The following is a 21091-nucleotide window of genomic DNA, read 5'->3' as shown; positions in this document are numbered from 1 at the left end:
GCATTGTTTGTTCACATTAGCCATTTCATTTTCGCTCTGTTTCTTGGGTGCTTCATACCTTTTCTGAGAAAGTATATATTAATTAACATTAATGTAATATAATACTATTAAAACATCCGACGGTGTTGACAGTTTATGGTTGGGACAGTACCAGTGTCCAAACAAATTAACAAATTGAGGACAAAAAAGTAAACTTACAGGAGCTTCAGTGATGGTGAAGAATGCAGTAGACCTAAAGGTTTGAAAAGGGGCCCTCAGTAATGAAAATGACCTTGTGCATAGGCCTACCTGATTTTATTGCCTTTTAGAAAAAATCTGACGGTGGTGACCAATATGCTGGACACATTTTGAGCAATCAGAAAATAATAGTAAATATTGTTTTACATGCACTATGTGCACATCTGCAGAACCACTTTATTATGGTCTTCCACATCATGGTGATATTTTTCAATTCTGTTAGTAATATTTGTATTTTAAGTCAATTGAAATGATGATGCCAGTCCTTGGGACAGGCGTTTTTACAGGGTGTGGACAGGTTTATAGCCATGAAAAGTAATACAATTACACTTAGATATTTCAAACAACTGTGTATTTGTGTAAGAGACCCCTTGGCCATTACCTGGATTCATTTTGTTCGTGAAAATGTAGTTGATTTTCAACAGAATTAGCATTTTACTGCAGGGACATGTTTTTGCCAAACTTTCAAGAATCAGTGACAATACAATACAATACAATACAGTGCAATACAATACAGTGCAATACAACACACGCCATCAGGTACATACAATACAATACAATACAATACAATACAATACAATACAATACAATACAATACAATACAATACAATACAAGACCACCACCACCAGGTACATACAATACAATACAATACAATACAGTGCAATACAATACAGTGCAATACAACACACGCCATCAGGTACATACAATACAATACAATACAATACAATACAATACAGTGCAATACAATACAATACAATACAATACAATACAATACAATACAATACAATACAATACAATACAATACAATACAATACAATACAATACAATACAATACAATACAATACAATACAAGACCACCACCACCAGGTACATACAATACAATACAATACAATACAACATGTACCACCTTATAAGCAAGACCACCACCACCAGGTACATATAAGACAATACAATACAATAGAGCTTGAAAGTGACATCACTTCCCCCGATTTCATGGGACCTCAACGGCGTTTTTAGCCGAAAATCATAGCATGTAATCCAATGGCGGTATTAACACCTTCGAGTTGTGCCACGAGCTCCACATATGTTGTTTCTGATATTTTTGTTAAATTTTTCATACGAACCCCTAAACTTTTTAGGAAGCTGTGTTTCTTCATATTTTTCATGCAGACGGCCTCGGAACAAAACATTGATACTTGTGCATGAATAATCTTTATCTAGCCTCTTAAACAGCATATTTGTAGCCCAGCGCATGTAATGACTGAGATCGGAAGATATTTACTCGCTACCATGTTGTTAGATGGTCAGCTTAGGTCCCTTGGGAACTAAGGGGCGGGACTGTCAAGCTCTATACAATACAACACAAGTCACCAGGTACACACAATACAATGCACAAAAGCAAATATCACCACCAGGTACAAATGAGCAAATGCTGTATCAACACGAGGGACATACAAGCAAATCCGAATAATAATCAAAATAACTGTTTATTTATCTAACCCCCAACCGTATGCGCCCTGCCTCAACACTGTCTGCATCCCGCTGCCGCGCCACCATGGGCCCGAAGAATCACCACCTTGACTAAGCGATTTTCTGCAGGAAATAACTTACAGTAATGTCATAAGTTACCTGATTATCTGGTGTGATGATGTAACAGGTGGTGTTTTTATAATCACTTCTTTTAAGTGTCTTTGATATAGCAGTCTCACTTGAGATTGTTGAACGGTGGAATACTCTGTAGCATCGAAGATATTTTACATTCCACTCTTCTTCAGTTCTCTCTGCCAGTTGTGAGTTGCTGTGTTGTGAGCGATGACTGAAACAGTCTGTGAAAAAGGCGTTTGGTTTACTTGCAGGTCTGTGCTGACGTACTCGCGTATCGGGGGCCACGTGAAGACCCTGTCCTTCTGCCAAGGGTCGCACTACCTGGCCGTAGCATCAGACAACGGCTCCATTCAGCTGTTGGCCATCGAGGCCAACAAGCCCCCCAAATCACCTAAAGTGCAGCCATTTCAAACCAGGTGGGTTTTTATGGATACTCCTTATTTATAAACATTCATATCATGTCTGTAAAATATGTGTACACACTTGTTTTATCAATATGTACAAAATATATATGTATATTTTGAATATTATGTTTTCATTATTTGATTTTATTATTGTTTTTTTGTTTTGTTTTGTTTTTAATATTTTTTTAGGGGCTTTTATGCCTTTATTTGATAGGACAGTCGAAGATGGTGACAGGAAGCGAATGGGACAGAGAGACAGGGGAGGATCGGGAAATGACCCCGGCCGGACTCGAACCGGGGTCCCCTTCGGGTGGGCCTGCAAGCCCAAATGTAGGGGGCTTAGCGCACTGCGCCACAGCGCCCCCTATTATTGATTATTGATTGATTGATTGATTATTCTATACAGGGGTAGGGGTGATGGTAGTTGATTGAGGTAGCATGCCTGATTTCAGACATGATAATGTTTGTCTGACAGAGTGAAAATATAGCTGTACAGTACACCCAGTAGTATGTATTTGTTAGTTATAAAGGCAGGCATTGGCCCTGCCGTGGCCTAACGATGGGGCACTGGGTTGCTTTGCCGGCGACCCGGGTTCGATTCCGGCTTGGGTCATTTGCCAATCCTTCCCCATCTCTCTCTTCCCACTCATTTCCTGTTTCTCCTCCACTATCCTCTCAAAAATAAAAGTGTGTGTGTGTGTGTGTGCGCACGCACCTTAGCTAACTGCACCAAATCCCGTCGTTGCATTTGATGTGCTGTACATTGTTGTTGTTGAGGCTTTCTTAGGGATAGCGAAGGACAGCTGGGCCCAGCTGTGCTGTACGTGTTGTATGCACTCAGCTTCAACAAGCATTTCCTTTCCTTGTGGAAAAGTGAAGTGTCTGCTTTGTTTAGGCTGGAAGGCTGGTGGCTATCTGAGATCAGTGCCTCTAAGAATAAGCATGCGCTGCCTCCGCCACATTTCGGAGTTGACTAGTCGACTGTGCGCAAAACGGTGTAATGAAATCATGGAAATAGGATTAATAAGGGATTAGTGAAAGAGTTATCTGTGTTTGTGTAGAGGTGGGAGGTGGGTGCAACATCCTTATGAACTCCTTTTGAACCCCAAGTGCCTGTGTTGTAGTACATAACCTGTACATGTCTTGTCCTTTTCCATCATAGGGACCATGTTGGAAATAAGTGTTTTGCGCTTTTACATGTAATCCCTTGGAAACCCATTGTCTTTCTATATCCATAAATAAACCAAATCAAACCCCCCCTCTCATCAAAAAGGAGGGAGTCCAAGACACTCTTCTTATCAAAAACCAAATCAAGAAAGCCTTTTTTCAAACATGGCTATTTTAAGTTAACAAGTCCGACAGGCGGACAACAGATGCGTCCGTCTATGCCCGTTCTGAACCTTTTTTGCCCAAACGCCCCCTTGGCCTCCTCATAACCTGTCAAGGCAATTTATCAATAAGCCTACCATGTACTGTATAATCCTGGATTTGAAAAAGTACCATAGGATTTCAACAATGTTGGGCAAGTTACTGAAAAACTGTAATGCATTGCTGATTACATGTTACTGTCTTTTCAAAATAATCCCTTACACTACATTTAGCAATGTGGGGACCTAAGGCGAATTTAGCTTAGGGGGGCCATCGGTCCATCCCATATCACATTTTTTTTAACATAAAATCTCTATTTTTGTTAGGCTATTTTTTTTTTTTAAATCACTTTTTTTTTTTTTTTTTTTTTTAATTACAAACATAAAAAACAGGCAAACATTACAACCCTTTCTGGACAGATTTCAATGAATAGGCTATTTGCAATTTTGCATAGGCCTACATTAAATAAACTAAAATGTGAAATTCTCTTTTCACTTTAATATGAGAGCAGTGATGTCCCCCCCTCACTGAAGTGTTATTTCATGTGTGAGCATGATGCTGTCACCTATTTGAAGTGACGTTGATGTTGGATTTCATGGAATACTTTTAAATGCCGCTTTGGGAAGAAAACAGAGTAGGCGACAGGTGAACTGTATTTCTGTCAAAACAGTGGTTTGCAGGCGTTTGCGTTTTCACGTGGATATTGTCTTCGTGGACCGTAACAGACAAACCGTAAGTTCCATAAACTAATCAATTGCTACGTGTACATGATGTTTTTGAATCGGATCTAATAGATCGGATTTAAGTAGATCGGATTAAGAGTTATTTTGCGACGTGTATACATGGCAATTTCACTTAAATGCGATTAAACGTCTGGGGAAAATAAAGCATTGCGATTGGACTGAGGACGCACATGCTGAGCGAGCCAAATAAGGCACGGGGGCGTGGTTCAATGCCACCGAGATGCAGGTCATCTTCCCCACGAAAATCGTTGCCTCAGGCGGACTGAAATCACAACATTTCCCCCTTTCTCCCTGGATCATTTACAATGCTACATTAGCTACCCTGTTAGCATAGAAAAACGAGTGGTCAAATGGTAATGTGGAGTAACTTTGTTGTGCTTCATTACTTCGTGGGGCACTTTTACATCAATATATGGAAGCCACAACATTTATAGTCGCTTAGGGACTTTAAATTAAGTAAAACTTTCATGTGAAAATCAACAGGAAGGGCCGCCATGTTTTTCTCACTGGCAAAGAGCACGGTTGGTTTGCACGCATGAGCTCCAGGCCAAAACTGAGCGACTGCCACCTTGTGGACACAAGAGGGAATCACAGGAGGGAATCACAATTCAGAAACGCATCACGGGAGGGAAACACATCACGGGAGGGCGGACGGACGGACGGAGGGACGGACGGACGGACGGACGGACGGACACCAAAGCCTCTTATAGAGATGCGTGGGACGCATCTAAAAACATGATACCCACGCGTAACGGGGCAGAGCCTTCTTCAGGGTTGTCTTTCAGTCGAATCGTTTCACCATCTCTATGGGGAGTGCGCTCTCAGCAGAGCCTTCTTCAGGATTTTCTTCACTTTATGACACCCCCCCCCTCTCTCTCTCTCTCTGTTTCTTTCTCTTTCTCTCTCTCTCTCTCTCTCTCTCTCTCTAGGTTGCTAGACCAAAAAGATGACGGCTGCGTAGTGGACATCCACCATTTTAACTCGGGCGCCCAGTCGGTGCTGGCGTACGCCACGGTGAACGGCTCGCTGGTGGGCTGGGACCTGCGCAGCAACAGCAACGCCTGGACGCTGAAACACGACCTGCGCCTGGGCCTCATCACCTCCTTCGCCGTGGACATGCACCAGTGCTGGCTGTGTGTCGGTGAGCCAAAGAGAGCGAGAATCGATTTTTTGTTAAATACGTAAATCACAGTTGTTTTTTGAGGGATATCTGCACACCAGTGCTGCCTGTGTGTGGGTGAGCGAGAATCGATTTTTCATTACATTATATTACATTACATTACATTTAGAGATGTACAGGATCCAAGATCCGGTTCCGGATCCGGCAGGATAATAGGGTTTTTCAGACTATCCGGATCCGGCAGGATCTAAAGCAGTGGATCCGGTATCCGGCAGTTGCCTAAAAATTAGGATCTGGGGCATCTCTACTTTTTACGTAGCCTAGGCTTTTCAGTTAGTCTTTCACAACCCCAATCGCTGCATGGAGTGAAAGCCCTTTGGAAGCGGCCATTGAAGGCAGTGTGGCAGTAAGCCAGTGAGTCTTAAAAATAGTTTGTGCCAACGTAAAAAAAAAGGGCCCACGTTTCAACCCTTTCGTAGGATCCAGTATCCGGTTCCGGATCCGGCAGGATCTTAAGCAGTGGATCCGGTATCCGGCAGGATCCTAAAAATCAGGATCCGGCGCATCTCTAATTACATTCCACTTAGCTGATGCTTTTACACAAAGCGAATTATACTTGTAGTTACAGTATTACAGGGTATTGGTCCCTGGAGCAATGTGTGGGGTTAAATGCCTTGCTCAAGGGCACTTCAGCCTTGGCGTAAAGTAGGGAGTGGAAGAGTGGGATTTGAACCAGCAAACCTCTGATCTAAAACCCTGCTCCTTAAGCACTATGCCATAAAGCACAGCAACGGCGCTTCTGCGGTGAGCAGATATTTTCTTTTTTTCCTTTCATATGTTCATTTGCATTCCGCACTCACGACAATTGAGGGATGAGCGCGCGCCTCACACTTTTGGAGCTAGAGAGAGAGCCTGCTCCTCATCATCCTGCTTTCAGCCCTCTGCCCCCCTCCCTCTCCCTCCTCACTAGACCAAGGCCCTACACAGTGGCCCTCCCTCCCTCTCCCTCCACGCTAGACGAAGGCCCTACACCAGACGTGGGCAAACTCAGGCCCGGGGGCCACATGCGGCCCGCTCAGCCATTTCATGTGGCCCGCAGAGCCTTTCCAGAAGAAAATGCAGATTCATATGGTCACTAATTCTTAAATGGGCTACCTAAAACTTGAAGACCTAAGATTACTGAAGTCTACATCTAGATACAATTAGCAGGAATGGCATAACTGACAATAATGTAATTATGTTGGTGTACACCATTTCTTATTATGAGCAAGTTGCCTACGACATCCGGCCCTTTGGTCAACTTTCTAAACCCTATGCGGCCCTTGCGCCAAAATAATTGCCCACCCCTGCCCTACACAGTGGCCCTCCCTCCCTCTCCCTCCACGCTAGACGAAGGCCCTACACAGTGGAATGTCTTGACTCCCAGACGTCTTGGCAAAGGATCTCTTCTTCCACTTAACTCTCAGTGATGTTTCAGGAATGATCCGCAGACAAGGGGCAAAGGAAGCTACGTCGTCTTCCTAATACTACTCTTTCTAAAAGAGTTGAAACTGCTGTTACACGAACAGTGAATATGTAAACTGTTTTAAACGTTTTCACTACAAAAAAATATATAATCTACATCTATATCCTCTACATTATCTACATGTACAGCATCTACATCAATCTATACAATCTACGTACAGTACATTTCATCTTTAAAATAAATTATATTTAAATGATCTCTTATTGTATGTTTTTTCCCCCATTATCTTTGTCCACATTAAGGCACGAGCAACGGCACCATGGCTTGCTGGGATATGCGTTTCCAGCTGCCCATATCAAACCACTCCCACCCGGCACGATCACGCGTCAGGAGGCTCCTCATGCACCCCCTCTACCAGTCCTCCGTCATCGCAGGTATGCAAACTTATACATTGCTGTATAGAGGTGACAGCCAATCAAACTTGTCGTAAAAGTGGCAAAACAGGAAGTGAGGTCATATCTCAGCAACCGTTTGTCAGATTCTTTTAGGATTTTTTTGCACACATACTAGTCAATCCCATGACCTCCCACAAAAAAAATACAGATTCCCAGCTCAAACTCTCTAGCGCCACCAACAGGTAACAGGAAGTGAGCTTATATCTCGGCAGCCCTTTAAGGGGTTCAAAATAAACTTGGTTCATGTGAGCACACTCCCCTCCAAGGAATGCACACCAACATTGGCGAGATTTGGGCCAAAGGGGGGCGCTGCAGTTCCTTCTGTTGCCGTGGCGACTTTGGCAAGTTTACTGCTTGGCCCCGCATTGCTGCTTGCAGCTATATAACACTTAGCTGGCACTTTTATCCAACTGGTGACTTACTGTTATTTGATCATTTCAACCATGGTCGTCAAGGGATTCAAACCTGCAGATTTCTACATTACAATTACCCTTAGCTGACACTTTTATCCAACTGGCGACTTAGTTATTTAAGTAGAGGATATTGGTTACAGCCCCTGGAGCAATGTGGAGTTAGGGCATTTCAGCCATGGACGAGAAGGGATTCAAACCTGCAGATTTCTACATTACAATACATGTACACATTACATTCACGGATGTCCGTGACTTCAAGTGAATTGTGTTACTCTAACCAAATTATGAAATTATGTTAGCTGTGAACCTGTGGATGTCCCATTTTTATGCAATGTCGCTTTTGTCCGCGACCCCCCTTCAGTACCTCCACGACCCCCGAGGGCTCCAGACCCCCAGTTTGGGAACTACTACCCTGAACATAAGGCCATTGCTGCCTCTGTTTGCCTCGGCTCTGCTGTATTTGGCCAGTGCTTAGTGGTATACTGAAGGGATTGGTGTTGCAACTTCATCTGCATGGAGAATACCAGAACAGTGCACAAAAAGCTCAGCATGATTTACATTGTTTACGTGATGGGCCGTTTGTTTTTGAAGTACCGTTTATGCGATATATACAACTTGTTGGCCTGTCTCCTTCCTTGTTAATGCTGAGGGAAAGCTGGGCCTTAGACTATCAGTAACAAATCCACTTGTGTGAGTGGTAGCTCAGTTTAGTTTAGCTGAGTAACCAGTAGACCTGTGTACTTGTCTTATGATCACTCTGCGCTGGTTCGATCAAGTTTGTGTTGGGTTCTTGTTAGGTTTTCAGTGGTTTCCAGAAACAGCACAGTCTACCTCATGAGTTACAGAGGAGTACATGGTGTAACAGCTATGTAATAGCATGTACTAGTGTTGTGCTTACCCAATGAATTGACTTTGTTTTTTATTTATTCATTTAACTACTGGATTCTCTTGCCTGTCACTTTTCATGTCTCAGTGTGGTTTATGCTTAATTGAGTTGGTCTGTGTGTCCCACAGCGGTCCAGGGTAATAACGAGGTGTCGATGTGGGATATGGAGACGGGAGACAGGAAGTTCACCCTGTGGGCCAGCTCTGCTCCGCCCCTCTCGGAGATGCAGGTACGTTATACATTATGACCCCCTTGAGCCCTCAGAGCACTCGGCAACAACATTCATTCATCTGGCAACTCTGGCTTCGCATCAGCCTGGTGACCAGCCCATAATACATCTCTTCAGTCCTATTAATGGTCTGGAGGTTCTTTTCTGGGTATGGTTTAGTCGGCTAGTAGGCGGTCATCCAATAACCGAACGATTGAGTGAAAGCTGTCCAATCATTTCAAACCAGAACTGAGTGGGCCCTGCCGTGGCCTAACGGTAGGGTACTGGGTTACTGGGTTACTGGGTTAGATTCCGGCCCGGGCTTCCTGTCACCATCTCTAACTGTCCTATCAAATAAAGGCAAAAAAACCTTTAAAAAAAAAAAATATATATATATATATATATATATATATATATATATATTTTTTTTTTTTATTATTATTATTTTTTTTATTTTTTTTTAAATTAACTGGGTAAAATCCTCCCGCCCTTATAATTGCGTCAGATCAAAGAACCTCCAAATGAATGGGAATAAAGAGAAGTATTGTGGGCGGGTCATACCAGGCTAGCATCGCATAGCCTATTGGATATGGGTTTCCATGTGTGTTTTTTGGAACAAGTGTAATATGGGGTGAGAATATTCCCATTTAAAACATTCATACACTGGTAATTAATTTTATTACCAACAACTTATGGCTCGTCTTGGGAAGCGACCAAAGATGCATTGCTGCAACTGCCACCAGTTCACACTTTTTATGTATTGGGGGCTCTCCCCTTTCAACAATATATAGGATAGAGCAGACATTTAATGATGATGATGGAAATGAAAGGCACAAAAAAGTTGACGCTCTTGTCCTCCTGTACTACTGTTCCCCCTGTAGCCATCTCCTCATAGCGTCCACGGGATATATTGCAGCCCAGCAGATGGGAACCCTCTCCTCCTCACCGCTGGCTCCGATATGAGAATCAGGTGCTCCTTATACTATATTTTGGTTCTTTTATTTTGCTAAAACTGTGGCCTGACTGACAATCTCTCTATCATTATACATTAACTTGACAGAATTGCTAAATATCTTGCCATCATTACCTCCGGCAAGGTGGTTATATGATCGTCCAAGTTCGTTAGTGTGTTTCTGTCCACCAGAGGGCGGAGGTACGCTCTCCGAGTGCTTACCTCCGCCAAGGAGGTTATTTTTTCGGTCAGGTTGGTTTGTCTGTCTGTCTGTCTGTCTGTCTGTCTGTCAGCAGGACAACTGGAAAACTTATGAACGGATTTGGATGAAACTTTGTGGAGTTGTTGGAAATGACCAAAGGAACAAGTGATTACATTTTGGTGGTGATCCGGATCATGAACCGAAACCAGGATTTTTTAAAAAGATTCTTCACCATTGCTAGCCTAGAAGTCTAGATGCCCCTAGTAACCACAAATTGAATAGCGGGACAGGGTGAATTTTGACATTCCAGCTTTTAACTCCACAAAAAGAAGGCAGAAAGACTTCAAATGAAAATAGGGTGTTACCTAGGCAAATGTTCTATTAACCCATTTTGTCCTAAGCCCTTTTTGGGAAAAGGTGCCCTCTCCCTATTAAAACCTAAATGTCTCAGCCTCTGAAGCACATAAAACCATGAAATAAGTTGCATTTAAAAGCCAGAACCTTAATTTTGCACTAAAATGTGTTCATTCAGCTCTAACATACCCACATTTGTAATATAACAGCTCAAATCTCAAGAATCTGAATGCAGCGTATATGTCACTCCAGAACACAATGGGTTAAACAGCTTCCTTGGCAGAGGTCTGCGCTCTCTGAGTGCATCTAGTTTGAAATGTGATGGACTGCTTTTGCAATGACTCCTCTTTGGGGTTTGTGTGTTTTAATGAGTTATATTTTGCGTCGGGAAGGTTCTGGGACCTGGCCTACCCTGAGAGATCGTACATCGTAGCAGGAGGCGCCCACGACTCCCTCCACTGCCCGTCCGTCTTCTACAACCGCAAGATCATCGAAGGCACAGAGGTGGTTCAGGTGAGGAGAACCTGCTTTTTCTCACTCTTCTCGGCCAGGTTTCCTGAAGCTGATATCAGGGGCACACTTTTGTAGTCTTGCTTAGTACTTGCAGTTGACTGTGAAGTGCCCATAATAGTACAACAGAGTCCTTGTGCACAAGCCCCCAGCAATGCAGGTGCAGGCGTGAGGCAGGAGAAGGTGATCCAACGAACAAAATTCAAGAGACACCGCACACTGCTTACTTTTCTTCACTTTATTTCTCGGAACCTGATGACGCATTGGGCGAAACGCGTTGTTCGCTCCGAGAAATAAAGTGAAGAAAAGTAAGCAGTGTGCGGTGTCTCTTGAATTTTGTTCGTTGCCCATAATAGTATTAGGGTCATTTCTACAAACCAGGGGTGCATTTCTCGAAAGCGTAGTTGTTAGCCAGTTAGCAACTTTGGTAATTGCCTAATGGGAAATTGCAGTGAAAACAACAAATTAACTAATGTAGTTAGCAACTATGGTTTGTGCATTTCTGGAAACCATAGTTGCTAACTGCGTTTGCTATTTTGTTGTTTGCAATGCAATGTCCCATTGGTAACTAACTACCCAAGTTGCTAACTGGCTAACAACAACGATTTTGAGAAATGCACTCCAGCTGAGTCTAAGACATGATTGAGGCGTGTGCATTGTAGAAGATGGTCTTCGATCCTACATTGATTTGCGCCTAGCATCCCCTGTCGCGGCCCCGCCCCAAATGGGGGAAAAATCAGCAAAAATACTTATATCAGTTGATATAAATCATTAAATACCATGTTATTATTGCAATAGTGTGGTAATAACGCAGAATGTCATTGGGGTCTAGGATTCACGGTGGTACCACCCACTCTCGGGTGCCACCCTAGGCAATTGCCCAGTCGGCCTGCTCCCAGGACTGCCCCTTAAAGTGCCTCTAAGACCAACCCATTGGGATTCCAGGCTCAGTAGAGTAGCAAATTTCCATTCATTTGACTTATATGAGTCATGCACATTTATAGTTAAGTCATCTGAAGTGGACTGTGGCTGTTCTCTTTTATCGGTGTTTTGCCTGACAACTTCCTCTTATTCTCTCTGCCCTCCCAACACACACACACACACACACACACACACACACACCCTCCACAGGAGATCCACAGTAAGCAGAAAAGCGGAGCGACAGAGGACGCCCCTCGCCGTGGGCCTGAATCACTTCCTGTGGGTCACCATGACATCATCACTGACATCGCCACCTTCCAGACCACTCAGGGCTTCATCGTCACCTCATCTAGAGACGGCATCGTCAAAGTGTGGAAATGAGGCGCGCACACACACTGCATTCCACACGACAGGATGATAGAAGTATGGAAGTGAGATACTGCCTATTTCCCAATCTCAAGTGCATGAGCCTTGAAAGTGTGTCAGTTAGTTACTGCCAGTGATTGGATACTCCGCAGAGTTTACCAAAGATTATCCAATCACTGGGCGTGATTACGAAGGCTGATACACTTTGAAGGACACACACTAGACATTGGGAAACGGTCACACACACACATCCTGTTCCACACAAATGAGACCCCACCCAACCACACACACACACACACACACACACACACACACACACACACACACACACACACACACACACACACACACACACACACACACACACACACACACACACACAAATAAATGAGACCCAGCTTTTCCACACAACAGAATAGTGAAAGTCTGGAACTCTCCATCACGGGATCCTCAAAAGATGAAAGTGAGACGAGACACCCCCCCTCTTACCTAATGATGCAGTCACTGCTCCGCCATCTCCGCTAATGCAGTAAGCCTGACTGAATCTCTGTATATTATTTGTGTAAAGCCAGTTAATATAATGTGAGCTTATAGGAATCATTTGAAAAATGTTTCTTTTTTGCAAGATGTGTAATTTAACAACCATCATGACTTGTTCTTAGTATTACAAATTTAAACACGGATCTCTTTGGCACATATTTAAAAATTACTAGTAATGGAAAAAGACGTTTTCATGTTTTCAGTGGAAAAAAAAATGTTTTCATCGGTGTAGCAGTTGCCTCCAATGAATGTGCAGGACCGATGCTTACAGTACCATTACGTACAGTGAAGAATATCTGTGTGCAGGTGGGCTTGTCTTTGTAACTGCTTTAAACAACAGCAAATGTGATGTTAGATTCTTGCTAACCCATGAACTAGCCTTGTTGAACACCACCATCCAAAACTGCTCAATATTCTGTACGGTAAATGTGTTGCAAAGTGATTTTCCAAGCAACAGAGTGTTGCTTATAGGTAATCATGTCAATAGCAAATAAAACTCTGTATTGACAACACCATTGTCAAATGGGAGTCTTTTGTAATGAAGAGAAGAGCATGATGTTTAGTTAAGTCACTTTTTATGACCAATAACCCTGAATTTACATGTAGAAACAGACGATTCAGCCTTACATTCTTCATACATAATTGGATCACACAGATTCATCATTTTCTCTTCAATATTTTGAAAAATCTATTTATCTTGGAGATTTTACTTAATCTCTTTTAAGACATCTCTTATAGACATCAGTGATTATCAGTACATTTCCTCAACAGTCCTTCAGAACCAGTTTTCATTTCCACCCGTGTCAGGCGACTGTCCGTGAGTCATCATAATTTCGGCCTAATGACCTTCTTGATTGGCATTCTCCGGTGTGTGCCGTGGGCGGAGCCCTGGGGTCTTGCCGCACCATTGGCTCCCGCAGGCCTTCTTCTTACTGCCCAGTAAACCAATCAGAGGGAGAGAACCATTCATAATAGGAAATTACTATGAAAAGCACTATACAAGACATATATTATTATTATTATATATACTGTATATTTTATTACAATATTAATAATAACAATCATCATCATCATTATATGCACAACAGCATATTATTATTGTTATCATTAAATACACAACTGCATTCCTTTTATAAACATTCATAAACATCTACAAGGTATTGTATTCATGTTCCTTTTAATATATTATAACTGGAAAAGTCTAAAAACTCTCCAGCGTCCAAATGCTTTACCTGGCTTGGTCACGTTGTGTGATGGAGGTAAGTGTTGAAGTGTGTGAAGAGGCTGGAGGTCCTCCCTTTGTCTCTGGTACAACGGGACAGGGGCACTAGTGGCACCAAGACATAGACAGACAGCGATAGATCAGTTCAATCAATCAATCAATATTATTTATATAGCACATCATCATACATAACTGTCATTCAATGTACTAAAGTGTAAAGAAAGAGAAGAGAGAAGAAAAACATAATAAAAAAAACTTTAATAGTAGATAACTCAGGCAAATTGACAGCAGTGAAACTAGTAGAGAGAGTAGTAAAATATAACTCATGAATCCCAAGGAAAAGTTAAGGTGCCCTGTAGCATATATATACATTACACATATAAGTTCACATATATTATCTATATAACACACACATACATACATTTAGCCAAAGACACACACACACACACACACAGCACAGCACAGAAACTTCCAGTGCTTGTGATGGCATTAGATATCTACTCCCATTAAACTATAGGCCAACCATATATTTAAAAAAATGCAAATATGGCGTTCATATTGCATGAAATTGTAACAATGCCAAAATACTTCTATAATTTCAAACATTCCCCAACCGATAAGTACAGGATACAATGTAGCTGAACATCAATTTCAATTCGTATTAAAGTTACTGCACTTCCACTCTTCAAAAATATACAGTACAGTCATACCTCTCGTCTGGTAGTCTGTATGCTGCCCGTACACCAGGTGTACTGCACATCTGTGGCTCACGATAATCCTTTAACCCGCCTGCAGAAGCAGAAATAAGACATCTGAAGCAGTTCCTCAACATATTTACTGACTATGAGATTCTAGCAATGCAAATTTGGTGGAAGTTTTAGCGCACTGACGGGTAGATGGTGAGAGTTGAGGAACAATTGGGAATATTATTCTAATGATGGATGATGTATGTATGTATAAATTAACTTCATCCCTAGCCAATTTGGCTAGTAGATGTTAAATCTTACCAGCCAATCATGTCAATGTGACGGAGGTCATCTTGCACCTGTTCACCCCCCTCGGGGATCGAACGTGCGACCTCGTCAACTACAACTGTTCGGCAATGGGAGACACAGTACGATACCGCTGGGCCAAGAGACTAGTCTCTCGGCCCAACGGCACGAGACTGTATGAAGCTATCGGAGGGAGGTTTACCAACGTTCCACGCCAACTCTGTGCTAGTTAGCCTCCGTTACACTCTCCCCCTTAAACCTCACTCCCATCCGGGTCACGGCACCACTGTGACGGAGGTCATCTTGCACCTGTTCACCCCCCTCGGGGATCGAACGTGCGACCTCGTCAATTACAACGGTTCGGCAATGGGAGACACAGTACGATACCGCTGGGCCAAGAGACTAGTCTCTCGGCCCAACGGCACGAGACTGTATGAAGCTATCGGAGGGAGGTTTACCAACGTTCCACGCCAACTCTGTGCTAGTTAGCCTCCGTTACACTTACATTCACTATCAGTGAAAATGCTGATTTAAATTTACTTTTCTACCAGCCAAGTTGAATGTTTACCAGCATTTGGCCGGTAAAATGGTGTAATTTAGAGCTCTGGATGGGATTAAGATGGAAAAAAGTCATGAGTTATACAATTAACACTTGAAACTTGAAAAAAAGATGAAAAACTCATGAGATGTGACATCTGTTGATGAGACAAAATGCCAAAAGACTGACTCACGAGAGATTCAACACTCTGGCTGGCCATAGTAATTCCCTCCTATTGTCATAACAAAGTGAAGAGGTGACAATTGACAGTGCCACTTAATCAGGGTAAATATTAACTGGAACACCGGCAGACAGGGGACAGAAATGCAGGCTGAATGAAATGCAAATAATTATCCTACTCTCCATTAAGGATACGCCGCTGGCCTGTGATTTATAGAGACAGAAGATTAAAGTTTGTCAGAGCGCACAACATTTTTAAATGTGCATTAAGATGTCATATTGTTTATGATTTGCCTTCTCTTTCTCTCTCTCTCTCTCTCCCTCTCTCTCTCTCTCTCTCTGTCTCTCTCTCTCTCTGGCTATCTATCTCTCTCCTTCTCTCTCTATCTTTCTTTCTCTCTCTCTTTCTCTCATCTGTCTCTCTCTCTCTCATCTCTCTCTCTCTCTCTCTCTCTCTCTCTCCTCTCACAGCGGCTAGATCTAATTGTGGTTCTGTTGATTGATTGCTTTTGCCTTTTTGAAAGCCAGCTGTTGCTTACTTTTCAACGTGCCGATGAGCATTTGCAGGAAGCGCTGTGCATACTGCCGCTCCGGTTTGCTGGCATGCCCGAGGTGGATGACGTGCTGGTCCCGCGGCGCGCTAGCCAGCGTCTCCATCTCGCCGCTGTACACGTCCCCAGTGCTCAGCGTGGCCACCGCCACCCCTCGGCACTTGGCCAGCCGCGACGCCTCCTCCAGCTTGGCGCGGTCCCTCTCTCCGGTCGCGCCGCTCACCACGGCCAGGATCAGCTTGTTCTTGCGGGGGTTGGGGACGGCGGGGAGGCCCTTGGCCACGATCCACTCCACGCCGCGCACCAGGCCCCCGGAGCCCCCCAGCTGGTGCACGTCCTCCAGCATGTGCTTCCGCATGTCCTCGCTGTTGGTGTACGCCGTGTAGTCGAACTCCGTCTGCACCGGGGTGTCTCGCAGCAGCTCGGGGGGCAGCGCCTGGTACAGGGCCACGCGCGCCTGCTTGTCTGAGCCCGCTGGCTTTTGGCTGAACTGGAGACGATATGATACGAAACGATATGATATGATACGAAAGTACTTCATTGTCAGTTTTCACTGAAATTCATTTTGCATCCTTGAACAAGACTCGTTGAAGACAAGACATACAGTACACATAACATCGCAAGACTGTTGCACATGTATAGCATAAAGCGCCAACTGACAAAAACAGAACCTGGGACTAGTAGCCCAATCACAGATAAAGGCAGACAGAGGACACAGGCCTACAGTAAATACCATACAGACATAAGTACATACAAGGGCAGATTTTGTCATGGGGGGGGGTTGTATTTGTCTTCTGTGTTTTTCTCTGTTTCTGTAACTATCAGATGCACTGTCAATGGCACACAACAGGTTTCTGTAAAGATGAATATATACTGTAATCTATCTATCTATCTAGATCTAGCCATTTTTGGGGCCTTAGGTGAGATATAAACATGGGAACCTCAAAAGTCATTATATAGACATACATTTCTGTGTTTAGTGTTTCGTATCATCTATATGAGACAAATTACGATCAAGCCTATTTTTTTTGTGTGTTTACCACCTTTGGTGTGACACTCCTCTCAGGTGAGGTCCTATTCTTCCTTATTCCCTACTGGTCTAACCTTCAGATCAGCTCTCCTCACCAGCCTCATCTGTCTCACTCCTCAAGCTCCTCCTCATCTGCTCAGGTGAGATCTACACTCTGCTGCGCTCCCTCCTCCTCTCCACTTAGTTCAGTTTAGCTCCCAGGTGAGCTCCCATTGCTCTCAGGTGGAGGACTGATTTGGTCAGGCCCTTGACATATTGCCTTGGTTTGCCTAATGGAAAGTCCGCCTCTGCCCACATCACTGGATCTGGAGGATCATACCTGGATGTTCTCCAGTACTGATGCCAGCAGCTCTTTCACGGCCATGTACTCGTCCGCTCTCATTGTCTCCGAGCCGTCCACCAGCAGACTCAGATCGAGTTCCATGTCTACATTCAATCTCCTAAGGTCTATGTCCTCACATTCAGAATCAGGCTGACAGAAGTCTGGGGAGACAAATGGGCAGTACCATTAGACAGGAAGGCAGTTCGTTTTTTTTAGTTTTTCAGTTCACCTTTTGATAACAACAGTGCTTTGGTCCTCTTGTGTCCCTTGTACATAATTTACCATTACCATTACTTAAACAGGATGTTTCAGAAACAGATGTTTCTACAGGAATTGAGTACAGAATCTTTTTTCTTTCCATTTGGGATAATGTTGACAGGGTACTTCTGTGGATGTCTGAATTGGTAGTATGGTACAAAACTATGAAACTTTAAAAAGCTGCACCTGAAAACAAAGACTTTCAATATATGCACGGTGGGCCCTCTGTAAACGATGTGAATTGTTAGTATTACCATAGCAGATGGCACAGTGCTGGATCCTCCTCAGGTGGGAATGGTAGTGCTCCCTCTCATCCCCTCTTCCTCCTTCTCTCTCATTCAGAGACTGCATTATGAAGCTTTTAGTGTCATCTGCCTGAACGTACATCAAAAGCATCATAAAGACATAGGTGAGTCATCTGATCTGACTTCAATATGTTCTTCAACATTGGTTTTTTTTTTGGGCCTGCCATAGCTCAAACGGTAGTGCACTGCACTGTCACGACGCAATCCCGAGTTCGATTCCAGCCTGAGGTAATTGCCCAATCCTCCCCCATCTCTCTCCCCCACTCACTATGGGTTAGCACAGAAGTTTGAAATTGCGTTTGACCAGTGTGTCATATAAAGGTATTAAAAAACAAGAAATATATAGGTACCTAGTATACATTAAAAAACATTGATTTCGGGAAGAATGGTTGCTTCATTGGGTGCAAGGTTAAAACTCAAGGTGCTCATCAGTGTCTAGGGGAATAAGTCTTCAGTTGAGGAGAGATGATCTGAGGCACTCTGAGGTAAAGTTAAAAGTCCTTCATTGACTGGGACAAGCCGACATTTTTGTCAGTAAGCTCCTGAAGGAGGTCGCCCCATGTGACCAAAACACGTTGGCTTGTTCCAATCAACAAAGGACTTTTAACCTCAATTGTTTATTTTTTAACTCTTGGAGAAATTGGAGCCAGGCTAGCGCTTTCAATGAATTTCATTTCACTCCAGTAGCTGCTGCTGATTCTTTGTCTGCTATGTAATTTCCAGGAAGCATTGTCCCTTGTCTTCTGAGGAAAATGTGTTTTTGGACTTTTACATCTTCGTTGTTCAGATTGGACAGTTAGAGAGAGAGAGACAGGAAAATAATGGGGTCAGAGAGGCATGATGGAAGGATCATGAAATGATTGGGTCAGCATCGAACCCGAATCCCTTGTGTCATGGCATTGTGCCTCAGCCAACTGAGCCATGTAGCCCCGAGTCTCATGTCGTCTCAGATGCTGTGGATCAATAGTGTTTATAGAAGCAACTAAGAAGCAAGTAACACTGATAAATATTACTAATTAAAATAAAATAGTAAGTAATTAATATTGTGATTGAAACACTGAAACACAGCATACAACTTTAGATTTTCATAAATATCTATAGGTTTAGTAGCCTATAACAAGTTAACTCAGTTGTGGGAGGGGTTTTTTTTTGGTTGTGAAAAAAATGTGTATGGGGTCCTCAGAAATTTGGGATGTCAAAATGGGGTCCCGAGCCAAAAACGTTGCGAACCACCAGTATAGAGTTACCTGAAATGCACGTCGGACATTTGGCGCGTCCCCAAGGGTGACGACAGCAGCTTGGATTCCGGAGGCTTTCAGCTCCAGCATGGCCGTGTTGATGGCGGTCGCGTCTGCAGACGGTCCATCGGAGAAGAAAACTGCCACCTTCCTTGCCAGAGCACCCTGTCTTGTGCGCTTAAACACGTGCCGTGCCACAAACCGCATGGCCTCACCAATGTTGCGCTGGCCCGGATAGCCCTCATGGGCGATGCTTCTTACAGCCTGAAAGATAAGATAGGATAGACTTTATTGTCTGTTTGCACAGAAATGTGTCTTGCATGACACTTCTCCACAATCCACATATAAACGCACATTAACCAATTTTAGCCTAAGCCCTTTTTGGGAAAAGGTGCCCACTGCCTATTAAAACCTACATATTTCAGAACATACAGACCTCTTAAGAACATACAGACATGAAATTAGTTGCATTTAAAAGCTGGGACCCTCATATTGCATTATGATGTGTGCATTGAGTATCTAACTTACCCACATTTTGAATGAAAAAAAAACAAAACCTCAAATCTCAAGAGCCTGAATTCAGCGTATATATATCGCCCCAGGCTAAAATGGGTTAAAAACACATGAAACACAATATGGCCTATAGAGTCTGGTCATATTGGTCCATAAGCTGATAGGGCAGCAGCACAGTTTAATCTTGTCCCTCCAATGTCCCTCCAAGGTGTGGCCTACTAGCCTAACGCGCTAAACTCCTACAGCTGAAATTCAATTTGCGGCCACTAGAGGCGTCTAGATTTCTACGGTAGCGGCCTACCTGAATGAGCTTCTCCTTGCTTTTGAAGTCCGAGAAGCGGATGTGCTGGTTGGTGACAGCGTTGTAGGAGACCACGGCTACCCGAGCGCCTCGTGGGCAGTTGCTGTGTGTGATGGCAATGTCCTGCAGCAGGTCCACGGTGGCGTTGCGCATCCGCTCGAAAGCGAGTCGCGGCGTATTCTGGGACATGTCCAGGGCGAAGACCAGGTCAGTAGGATAGACTGGGCACTCTTTATGTCCTGCACACACATGGAAAACTCACAACACAGTCAGCTTGAAACAAACAAACAGTGTAGTGCCAAGACAAGCTGGGCTACTTCAGAGTGACTAGACCCAGGGATGACTGGAGCACTCAGCAACTTTTTTTAGAGGTTTTTTTTATTATTTTGGTGCACAAAATGACTGACGTTTCAGCGCACCTGCGCCTTCCTCAGAGTCAAAGCAGTGTAGTGCGTTGTGGGCCTCTACTACAAAGCGTAGTGCATAGTGGGCCTATACTACAAAGCTGGGGTAGATTTCTCAAAGGCGAAGTAGCTAGTCGGTTAGCAACTTTGCAGAGTAGATACTATAAAAGTTGCTAACTCCTGTGTCTCGAACGTTAGCACACAAAGTAACTACTGCTTGGAGTAATGTGCACTCTGAAGTAGTGGTGACTTTGAAAGTGAGGCGCCTCCTATCCGTATCTCGACAATGAAGTTGAAGTGCAGCTGGAGTAGATCCATTGAGTCCAGACATCACCTCAGCCACCCCAAGTAACACACAGCGCTAGTCTACTTCAGAGTGTGACTCCACCCATTAGCTAAACTTGTAGTACACATTTGACCACAAATGTGTCAATATCTTTTAATCCTGTGGTGCAAAAGCGATGAAAATCAATCGACATGCACACAA

General features: G+C 43.6%; 2 protein-coding genes across 3 annotated transcripts in view; one reads left to right on the top strand and one right to left on the bottom strand.

The window, feature by feature from the left end:
- pik3r4 (phosphoinositide-3-kinase, regulatory subunit 4) overlaps nt 1–13262 on the top strand; it is a 35893-nt gene extending 22631 nt beyond the window's left edge. For both annotated transcript variants that reach the window (XM_063198632.1, XM_063198631.1), the window contains 7 exons: nt 2095–2259; nt 5288–5499; nt 7246–7377; nt 8826–8926; nt 9787–9875; nt 10806–10926; nt 12055–13262. In XM_063198632.1, the coding sequence (XP_063054702.1) occupies nt 2095–2259; nt 5288–5499; nt 7246–7377; nt 8826–8926; nt 9787–9875; nt 10806–10926; nt 12055–12225 (991 nt within the window). In that variant the 3' untranslated portion in view covers nt 12226–13262. The remainder of the gene's footprint in view (nt 1–2094; nt 2260–5287; nt 5500–7245; nt 7378–8825; nt 8927–9786; nt 9876–10805; nt 10927–12054) is intronic.
- A 53-nt stretch (nt 13263–13315) lies between these two features.
- LOC134448785 (collagen alpha-6(VI) chain-like) overlaps nt 13316–21091 on the bottom strand; it is a 45826-nt gene continuing 38050 nt past the window's right edge. Inside the window, exons 32-39 of the mRNA XM_063198444.1 lie at nt 20201–20439; nt 19396–19650; nt 18098–18218; nt 17583–17746; nt 16222–16723; nt 14683–14761; nt 13983–14077; nt 13316–13682 (exon numbers count right to left, since the gene is read on the bottom strand). Of these exons, the coding sequence (XP_063054514.1) occupies nt 13576–13682; nt 13983–14077; nt 14683–14761; nt 16222–16723; nt 17583–17746; nt 18098–18218; nt 19396–19650; nt 20201–20439 (1562 nt within the window). The 3' untranslated portion in view covers nt 13316–13575. The remainder of the gene's footprint in view (nt 13683–13982; nt 14078–14682; nt 14762–16221; nt 16724–17582; nt 17747–18097; nt 18219–19395; nt 19651–20200; nt 20440–21091) is intronic.

Source organism: Engraulis encrasicolus, chromosome 5 (assembly GCF_034702125.1).
Source record: "Engraulis encrasicolus isolate BLACKSEA-1 chromosome 5, IST_EnEncr_1.0, whole genome shotgun sequence".
In the NCBI taxonomy this organism is placed as follows: domain Eukaryota; kingdom Metazoa; phylum Chordata; class Actinopteri; order Clupeiformes; family Engraulidae; genus Engraulis; species Engraulis encrasicolus.
This window is presented reverse-complemented; position numbering and strand designations above follow the sequence as displayed.